The 11,062-nt window shown below is 28.4% G+C and overlaps 1 protein-coding gene across 3 annotated transcripts in view; it reads right to left on the bottom strand.

Moving 5' to 3' along the window:
* Positions 1–844: 844 nt before the first annotated feature.
* Msh6 (DNA mismatch repair protein Msh6) overlaps positions 845–11,062 on the bottom strand; it is a 202,780-nt gene continuing 192,562 nt past the window's right edge. For all 3 annotated transcript variants that reach the window (XR_015430286.1, XM_087154646.1, XM_087154647.1), the window contains 2 exons: positions 6,467–6,534; positions 845–1,033 (listed from right to left, as the gene is read on the bottom strand). Coding sequence is in view for 2 of the 3 variants with exons in the window: in XM_087154646.1 (XP_087010772.1) it covers positions 985–1,033; positions 6,467–6,534 (117 nt within the window). In the remaining variant the exon portion in view is untranslated. The remainder of the gene's footprint in view (positions 1,034–6,466; positions 6,535–11,062) is intronic.

Raw genomic sequence — 11,062 nt, 5'->3', positions numbered from 1 at the left:
GTTGAAGACATTGTAATTTTTGGAAATTTATTTTGCCATTTTTTTTTTCATAATAGGTTGGAAGATTGTAATAAAAGACTTTTTCTAAGGTAAATTTTACTAAAAGTTATTATTTTTAATTCTAAAATAAAGATCAATATGAGCTGGTTAAAGCAAGCACACCCTTACTTTTAAATGTAATAAAAATGTGGATACTAAGCTTATCAATCAAATCTGCCAAATGATTTAGAATGCATAGTTCACTTTAAGATACGATGGAATTGCATATGGCAGGAAAATTAACAATGGGGAAAGCAAGGACAGATAGCTATAGTAATCTAGAAAATTTTAAAGATTCAGGTGATAAATGCTGGATCAGTGCACTATATTAAGTTTTCAAAAATTATTTATGATTGAGTATTTAAGTATTCTAAACTAAAATTGTACCTTTTCTTGTTTGAGGAACTTACGATCCTCAAGACTTAGGCATATGATTGCCCTTGAGTAAAGTACTTGAATAAAGAAAAATAGGCTTATAAATAGAATCGTGCAATCTAAAAGCATTAAACTGAAACCTTGAAGTTTGTCAAGCATCTTTTTAAATTTCCTAGTAATTTTTATATTATAAGAAGAACCCAAAGATAAGATTTTAGGTCTAAATGAAGCAAAAAATGTTTAAACTGAAAAAGAAAATTGTGCATATAGGGACAAATTAAAAACCAGATTTTGTCTATCATTAATCTGTTGACCTCTCTGAAGTTAGTTGTGACTTTGCTTGGGTGCAACCATATTGAATAAATTGAATAAATGTTCAGGTTATATCCAGAAATCAATAGTCTTTAATGATGACATAATATAGAAGAAGTCTATTCCTACTTACTTTATTGAAAAATTTACAGTATGACTATGACAATAGAAACTGAAAAACACGAATCTTCATGTGAAATTTACAATATTCAGTACAAAAAGGCATAAAATATTATGCTATACATACAAATCTTATCTTCACAAAGCTTTGATTATTTCCTCAGCAGACTTTACAGCCATAAGATTTCTATAAGACAAAAGAAGCATTTTTGTTAGTGGCATGGACACATAGTGACTTTTTAATGTAAATATATATAATTGATTCGTAATTTTTTCATCTAATTAATGAAATTAGTTTTTTCAGGTTAAAAATTAATACATTATATTAAGAAATTTTTTTGACATACAATAGAATCTTAGTAATGGAAGTAAACAAAATCTACTTTAGATGATTATAGATTGTTGCGTTGAATTGTGGAGAAAAACATTTTCCAGAGGAGGGATAAGTGATGTCCAGGGATACAACATTGTAAAATTGTTATCTCATTTAAAAGAAATGTAATTACACTTATAAAAACTAATTGAACTTATTTTGATCATTCATTATTGTCATTAATATTATTTAAGGCCAGGAAGAGCAATAAAAGGTTAGAGAAGAGAGAATAATATGAGGATAAAAAGATATAAACATGGGGAAGAAGAAATGTCTTTTATCACGTAATACAAATAGTATATTTTAAAATAAATTAACTGTAATGTTCTCCAATGAAAGTAAAAAAAGATAAAATATTTTATCGAGCAACATAAATGCAAATTAAATATTTTAATTAAATAAATTGTATGGCATCTAAATTGCAATAAGCTACTTCCCAAATTGCTTAAAATAACATAATTTATTCTACACTGATTCTGTTTAAATTTTCCATCAGAAAGGGAAAAATAAAGCCTATCCCCCATAAAGGCAATGTAGAAATAAAAACCACTAATGCTTTTATTCTTTACAAAACAATTAAGAAACATTAAAGATATAAGAACTGTTCAAGGAGACTTCTAAGTGTGCCAGAATTCTTCCATTTATAATTGTATTACAACTACATTTCATTTCCAGTTCACTTCTTCCCTAACATTTGAGATGTGAGGTTAAAAATTTTACTTCTCCTGTTTTAAATAAAATATTTGTTAAACTGTTTTTTTTTTAGTAATTTGTTAAAATCACATGTATCTTGTACATTTTTTGGAGGCATACAGACGAGATTTTGAGAGCCTAATTTTTTAAATTAAGTTTTCTATTGGAATAAGCTTAAAATCAAAATAATGTCGGTTCTGTCAACTTCTTCTAAAAGGAAAAGTGGGAATGCCGATAGGTAGAGCGAAAGCTTCTGTTACTCATATACATACAAACTTTTGTCAATATGAGAACTGTTTTTGATGTAGAAGACATAAATTCAAGAGTTCAGCACTTAGAATCATCATTTAACGACTATTTAAATTATGATAGTCGGCTTTCCGAAAACCAATTCGATCTCGCTCTAGTAGAAGAAGAGTATGGATACGAAAGTGGTCTTGACCTGCACATTGAAAGATAGTGAGCAAAAGGCACTCCCTGAATATTCTACGCTGGAAACAATTTCTTCTTCTTTGGAAATTTTTTTATTACAACTTACTCAGCAGCAAAGAAGTTAAGCTGATTTAGTTATTCTAAATAGTCAGGCTTCTTACCCCAGAGAGTTAAATTTTTTGCTTCTTACTTGGACTGGAATAGTTTTAAGGATTTATATGTTTCTACAATTCACAATAATCAAGTATTATCTAAAATTCAGAAGTTTAAATTTTTTGAAGTTTAAGTTGATAGGAGATTCTGCTCGTGTTATTAGACACATTCCTGTGTCAGAAGAAACTTATGAAGAGGCTTGGAAGAAAGTGATAGCACGATTTGACAAATAGAAAGTAATTGTTTCATCCCTGTCTACTCCTAATGAAAGGGAATTAAGAACATTAGCATACACATCTCAGATAAAATTATTAGAGGTTTTAAAACTATTGATGAAAAAGCCGTATTGGACATTTGGCTTATTTTTATTTTACTTTAAATAAGTGCAAAAAATTCAAAACTCCTTCAGTTTTGCATGGAAAGAATTTGGTTGAAAAGAAGCAATTGTGTTTCAACTGTTTTTCTGATCAACATTCAGTTTATGAATGTACATTGATTTACAAATGTGCAATATGTAAAAGAAAGGTAAATTTAATATTTATCTTCATGAAACTATATTAAGTCATGCAGTTACACCAAAAAACAGAACCCGCGAAAGAAGATACATAAACTGTGATAAGTTCTAACAGTACAGTGTAAAATTTGAAATCAACCTTACATCCTACAGCCCAAGTCTATGCCACAGACTCTGCAGGAAACGAACATTTATATCACAGCGTTGTTGTGAACAATTGAATTTATAACATAAAAACGTGCGATTCTTAGCAAAGGGAATCGAAGTAACAGATGCAGGTACTATAAAAGAGTTTGTAAATTTAGATTTATTGTCTACGATTATGATTTGATAACTATAAAATCTTATGTTTTAAGTAAACTTACTGCTTGCTTACCACATGAACAAATAATTGAAAATTTATATTTTATTAAATGCAAGTTAGCTGATCCAAATTTTTCTAAAGCTAAATATATTGATGTAATTATAGGGTGTGATTATTTTTTGGAGTTAATTCGTAATTTGCTAATTTTAAATGATAAACAAGCTGTAGACCGAAATTCTTTATTTGGTTGGATAATTTGTTATAAAATGTCCCATTCTCATAGTAGTTGACATTCTAATTTATGTATTCATAATTTTTCCAAAGTGTTTTCAAGAATCTGAAGAGATTCCAATTTATGATTAAAAGTGTTTTGGATACTAATGAAGAGTTTTGTGAAAATCATTTTTAAGAAAATTATGTTTTTAATAGTAATGGTCGTTTTGTTGCTTAATAGCCATTTATAAAATCCACAGATTCATTAGGTGAATCTAAATCTGCAGCAGTTAATAGAAAGTTGAATATGAAAAGAGAATTTCTCTGGGATCCAGAATTTGAAATTCAAGATAAGAAATTTATGATTGAATATTTGGAATTAGGTCATATGATGGAAGAAAAGAATAAGGATCTTTCTCCAGACAATTCTAAATCATTTTATTTACAGCATCATGGAATTATGGAGTCTTCCAGTACAACTTCAAAATTTAGAGAAGTGTTTGATGGTTCTTGCCATTTATCTACACAAGTTTCATTAAATTCTTTATTGGGTACTGGTTATGTTGTGCTGAGATATTTATTTTCTATTCTTTTCTTCAAAATTCATGAAATTTCCGTTTCTTTTGATATTGAGAAAATGTATAGACAAATATTAATTCCCCAGCTCAATCAAAATTATCAAAGAATGGTCTGGAGAAATGATTTTGAATCAAAAATAAATGTGTATAAATTGTGTACTGTAACTTATGGTACTTCTTCAGCACCAGTTTAAGCTACCAGATTTTTGCATCAAATTGCTATTGATAATACAATTGAAAAATCTTAATGTTTCTGATATTTATTGATCTAAACTCAAAGAAGTGTTAGAATCTAGGGGTTTTCACTTAAGAAAGTGACATTCAAATTGTAAACAATTAATAGAGCAAATTTCTAGAAAACAAAAATTAATAATTTGTTACAGACATTAGAGCAGATAATTTTATTAAAGTATTAGGTCTTCAATGGGACTCAAATTCAGATAATTTTATTATTAAAGTTGATTTTAATTTTGGAACCTCCCTTAACCAAACGAAATATTCTTTCTCACTCATCATGTTTATTTGACCATTGGGATTATTATCTCCCTGTATATTTATAATTAAGATTTTTAATCAATAACTTTGGCTTGAAAAACTTAATTGGGATAATTTATCTTCTGATTTGCATGAAAAGTGAGTTAAATTAGAAGGATTTACTTGTATTCAAATTAAAATACCTAGATGATTACATATTTGTAGTGATGATATTGAGTTACATGGGGTTAGTGATTCCTCAGAGCTTGCATATGCAGCTGTAATGTATTGCAGGCAAAAGGATAAATATAATTATGATATTAAAATAATAAGTTAAAATTTACTTTATATATAGGAAATAACAATATAAAACATTGTCATAAATACATTAAAATAAAAAATTCTGTATACTTTATCTGAAAATCTATGATCATAATAGTATTCCACATACAATTTGCGATTTTGTTATATAGTATGTAACTACAATAGGAAATAATTTGAAATCACTTTTGTTACTTCCATCTGCAGAAATTAAAAATACACTATTCTTTAAAAAAAATCTGAAACTGTTATTTTTGAGTTCTTGCCATCTCTCCAACATTGTCTGCTGTTTTGGTTCCAGCATAGTCAAATTCTTTAGCGATTTTGTTGTTAGGAGGCGATTCCAAAGGAGATGCCCCACTTTTGTTACTTCCATCTGCAGAAATTAAAAATACACTATTCTTTAAAAAATCTGAAACTGTTATTTTTGAGTTCTTGCCATCTCTCCAACATTGTCTGCTGTTTTGGTTCTAGCATAGTCATATTCTTTAGCGATTTTGTTGTTAGGAGGCAATTCCAAAGGAGATGCCCAACGTAATCAGAAACATTAATGGGGATATAATACACTACAATAAATTAAGTAAATAATACTTCTGCTTGAATGACATTTAAACAATCTTTTTATGCCACAAATTCAACAGTGTTTTTTTTAATTTTCAGCGCGAATTTGTGCTTTATCCAAATGTTTTGAGCGTTTTATGTTCTGCGAAATATCACTTTTTTTAAACTTTTGTGCATTATTGAAAAATCAAACGAACACAATATGCAGACCGCATAATTTTTTTAGATGAAATAATCCCTGGAAATTTGTCAGAATAGGATAAATTAAGAGAAGTTAAATATTCTTTAAACTTTTTTACCCAACATAATTTCATGTGAAGAAACAAGAATTATCAACCTCAACCAACAACAAACTTAAGAATCAGAGTTTCTGAAATACTTTATTCTGCTCCACAACGCAAAAGGATTTATAAAATTTCTCAGCAACTGCGACAAATGCCCTTTGTCTTAAAAGCAGGCAACCAGAAACAATATTCTCAATTACTAAAAGGTTTCTGCTAAGTCAGCACCAAACATGTAGTCGCAGCAAAATAGAACTTCTGAATGGTCAAGATGAGCAACTCGGCATCACAGCTCACACCATGTCTAGTTTTGGAGAAATTAAACTGTAAACAGGCTAAAATTTTGTATAGAGTTGAAATCGACGAAAAAAACTGGATATTTTGGACGGGATTCCGAAGTATGAAATATTATATTAAAAAGCAGAGTTTCTTGTTAAACACTGGGGGATTGGCATGTCTGGAAATTGATATTAAATATTATTAATATACTTTTCAGTTTGAAACTTTTTCCCGTGTAGGAATATTGAAACTGTAAATTTCATTTTTCACTCCACTTTAACATGCTGTCTTGATAAAAAAAGTTAAATTTTTGTTTAACTACCTAAGAATTAAACACCAATAAGATTGCTTATAATGAGTTAACTACCCGTTTATATATTTTCTGTAATATGTATCATCACTATTAAGACATAACAATAATAAAATAAGTAGTAGAGAACAAACCTGATGTATTTTGAAATTCTAGCACCACAATCCATTTGCTGCGCTTTAATGAAACCTCTGCGAACACTCTAAAAAAAATTATACTGGATGAGAAAACCAAATCTTTAGTTAAACTATTAATTAAATATTATGTATTGTGTAAAAAATATTGCTCTTAAGTAACAAGTGAGTAGTTAAATAGTAATATTGTCTAATTAGTTTTAAAATATATGCAAGGAAGAAAAAGGAAATCCAAAACAAGTGAAAAAGAACTATATTTTAAGAAAGGCACTTGTTCTTTTTTCAAAACATAAAAATCAATAATTTAAGCAAATTACCATTAACTTGTGTATTCCTTAAAACATTTTGCTATGCTATACATCACTTAACAACAATCTTGCACTATATCAACATTTTTGGACCATATTCAATTAGAGTTATTTTGATTAATCTCAATGATTTATTTCCTATTTTGTTAATTCAGTAATCAAGCATTGGCAAGAAATGTAAGTAAAAGTTTCTGAATGATGAGGCCTTTAAAAATCAACAACACAAAATTTTAAAGTTTATTTTAACATTTTTTCATTTAGATCATAGCTTTAGACATGATTTCTGCTTTTAGCACAATAGTATAATAAAAAGCGATAAAATTTGTGATTTATTCTATTTAAATTTTTCATCTCATTTAAGGAAAGAAAAGTGAAAACAAGTCTAAAAAGTTAAAATAAAAAAAACTTTTAATGTTTTTAAATATTTACCTATATAACCAGTAAAACTTTGTAAAGTTATTACCAAGCATAATGGCATGAAAACAAGTTATGTATTGGATTCTATTTACTTTATACACTATAGAACTGAAATGTAAGTAGTGTGGGTCTTGCAAGATGATTTTTGTCCCAATAATAATTCTATGTGACTATTGAGCGATTCGAGGAAGAAATTTTAATGAAAGTTTTTTTTTAAAAATATGATCTTTTACTGCGGCAGATTTAGCTGTAAAGAAAGCTTTGTTTAACTAAGACCAGTAATTTTATCGATTTCTGCAGGGTGGCCACTCAAATCAGATTTCAAATTTCCCTGATTTTTCAAGGTAAAAATCTTAAAATTTCCAGGTCTGTATTTTTCTTTCTTTCTTATAAAGTGTAGGATGTGTACAAGAAAAGTGTCTATATTATAAAATATTTTTTTCAAAATGTCATTTTTTAAACATACCATCTTGAAAAAATAATTTATTTTCACAATTTGGCAAGATTTCTTATTTATTTCTTAATGTTTTGGTACAACATTAATTTTTAAGAAATTAAGACATTTGTAGAAAGTATGTTTAGCTTGTAGAATATATTGTTTTTATTGAATAAATTTTTTTCATGTGTTACTTTAAGTAGTTTTTGCTCAAAGTGTACCTAGCAAATGGCAAAAACAGAATGACTAATAAAACTTTGGATAAGTTTTGTTTGATATATTTTCATCAAGCAAAGGAAAAACGTTCCAGGTGATTAAATATCAATAAATTTTTATAGTTACAATGGCTCTCAAAAGTGTTCGCTCACTTTTTATAACTTTTATTGAAATAGGAAATAAAAATTCATTAATTAAAATTCATATTTCAGAATGGGTATTTGATACTAAGATGTATAATCTATTCTTAGCAAAACTGCTAATAATATTTTAGTTCAATACTTAGTAAATCAAAGCAAAAGTTCATTTTTAAGATATCAATAATCAAATAGTAACAAAAATTTTACCTCACGAAAGTCATCGTAGACTTAAATGTTTTCGGATTTCAGAATTAAAATTATCGTCAATTACTTTAATTTTTTTTATTTAATTATTTTTCCTTTTATTTATTTATTTGTAATTTAGTACCAAACTTATGATAGCAAAATTATATTTTAACTTTTGCTTGTTATGTCTGTAATACTTGATTTTATCATTTTAAAACGGCTCATGGTTGTAATAAAATAATAAACCAAATTTGAAAGTTGATTATTTGTCATAATAAGAGATAAATCAGTAATGAATATTGCTAAATTAGTTTATCGTGTGCTATTGCATTGAAATATGTGATAAAATGCTTAAAAGAAGGACTTTATATCAAAGATTAAAATTACAAAATTTGTGGAAAAATTCATAAATTAACAATTGAGTGCTGTAAAAGTCTCAATTTAATAAAAAATATTCTGTTCGAATTTCACCCAACAAAAAAAAAACTAGTTACATTTATTTACAAACTTATGAAAGTTATTGTAGATGCGAAAGGAAACTCTACTAAATGTTAATGTAACGAAAATTAGAATATTTACTAATAGGCAGAGATTTTTTTGAAAGTGTACAATGAATTTTTTTGGATAAAGTTTTCGTTACTTTTCGATGATTGATTTCTTTAAAATAAACTTTTGCTTTTTTTAAAAATATTCTATAGAGTTTTGCTAAGAATCGAATATATTTTTTATTATTAAATATTCATTATCATATTTTCTTTAAACCAATATCTCAAGTAAAATTTTTAAATAATGTTGTTTTGAATCAGCATTATTATTTTAAGACATTCAGTATACAAAAATAAACGTCACACATGCAAAATTGTCTAATTTCTTGTTGTATACTCTATAGAAAAAAAAATAGATAAAATTCTTTAAATTTTATACTTATTTTTTTATTTTATTTGAAATTAAAATATTTAAAGAATTCCAATCTAACCACATGGGTTTCGATTGGATATATATATATATATATATGTGTGTGTGGAGCTGTTGTTTCAATGTCATAGTGTAATAGCTGCGAATATCACGTAATACTTTAAGATAGTTGCATCATCCTTTTTGTCATTGAGAGGTGCCAGTCCCAAATTTATAATTAACTCTGAACTTCTTGGATAGAACAATTTAATTTCTTATTCACATGCATTTTGGAGATAGTGCGAGAAGGCAGCTCTCACTAACCATGTCACTTCTAAATTTAAACGTATTTCCTCTTCTTTGTATTAAATGTTATGTTTGAATGTTAAATTATTGTTGTTATTTCATCTTATGCTGCACTAACTCCCACAAATAATGTGGGCTTGCGTCCGAGATTTGAATGTCGAGCGAAAAAATTTCTGAACTTTGAAATCCTGCGAAGGGGACTTTAGCCAAACAACTTCGAAATCCTGAGCAAGGGATTTTTCAGCTAAATAACTTTTGAAATCCCAAGAAGGGGATATTCACCGAATTGTGAAGAAAAAAAAGTGAAATTCTACTCTCATGTAGTAGCTGTAGATTTTGTTCCTGTTTTAAATCACGTGTAGGGGAATCCCCGAATTCTACGCTCGTGAAGGAGCGGAAACTTAAATTAACTTTCACTCGAATGTTGTTCCTGTTTTAAAATTCCGTCTTGAATCTGCAGAGAAGGGCAGTTGGAATCCACGAATTTTCCGGAGCAGTAGTGATCAGCAGCGGAGAAGTGCAGCAAAAAATCAGTGAGCGAAGAAAAGCAGCAGCAGAGACATTTGAACTCTCCGAAATCAGCAATAACTGAATCTGTCGTGAAGGACAGCAGCAATAACTGGAATTGATCCAGAAACCTTCCAAAACCATTGGAATATTCAGTGCAAATCAGAAGGGTAGTCTACTTTTCCGGGAAGTGCAGTTGTGAAATCCTTGGATACAAAAAGGGATATGAATCTGGTCTGAATCAACGAAATATTAGATTACCATTGAGAGTCTCTTCAATCAAGGTAGGAAATTTTCAATTTCAAAAATGCATAAAAATTCAAAGAAAGAAGATCTAGTAAAAGTAATAGAGGAAATAGGATGCAATAACAGACAGCAGCGATAATATTGTTAAATTAAAAGAGAAAATTGAATCTACCAAAATTTGATAACTAATGCCGTAGAAGAAAGAGTACAAACAGCAGACAGGGAACTTAAACAAAGCAAAATTAAAAAATTTAAAATTAGAGACTTGAGAAAGAAATGCTTTTATTAGAGGTGAAAAACAAAGCATCTGAAATCCTCCTAAAACAATAAATGACACACCTGAAACAAACATTGAGAATCTAATTCATAGAATTAAAACTATATTTCTTCCAGTTCCATCGAAACCTGAAAATTTTAATCATTTTTTTTCATCGTTGGAAAGAGCTTTTGCTACGAAAAACATAAATCAGGGGCTTAAAGCCGAAATCTTAAATAATATGCTAGGTGAAAAAGCAAACAGCATCTTGTTATACATTGAAGATGATGACTTTAAAAACTATGAAAAATTAAAAGCTTTAATAGTGCGCGATTTTCAACAAACTTCCCAATAATGTTTGAATAACTTCAAAAATGCCTCAAAATTTAAAGAAGAAACATATATTTAATTTGCTACTCCGCTTAAATTCACATTTCGAGTACTATTGCAAATTACGTAAAGTTGAAACATTTAACCCACTGGCGGTTAAGGAAATGGGCAAAATTGGGAGAATGTTTCTCCCCTACACACAGTTCCCCTATCAGTTAACATGGGAAAACCGGTTTTGCTATGCAGAAAAGACTGCAGGTTGAAATGCGACTTTTTACGTGCAGAACCATCAGTGGGTTAAATCATTATGCAACTTAATCATATCCGATAAAATAATTGAGACATTAAATTAAG

This window comes from Parasteatoda tepidariorum, chromosome 11 (genome assembly GCF_982258835.1).
Source record: "Parasteatoda tepidariorum strain Cologne lab strain chromosome 11, Ptep-v5.0, whole genome shotgun sequence".
Taxonomy (NCBI): domain Eukaryota; kingdom Metazoa; phylum Arthropoda; class Arachnida; order Araneae; family Theridiidae; genus Parasteatoda; species Parasteatoda tepidariorum.
Note: the sequence above shows the minus strand (reverse complement) of the source record. Positions and strands in the feature narration are given on the sequence as shown.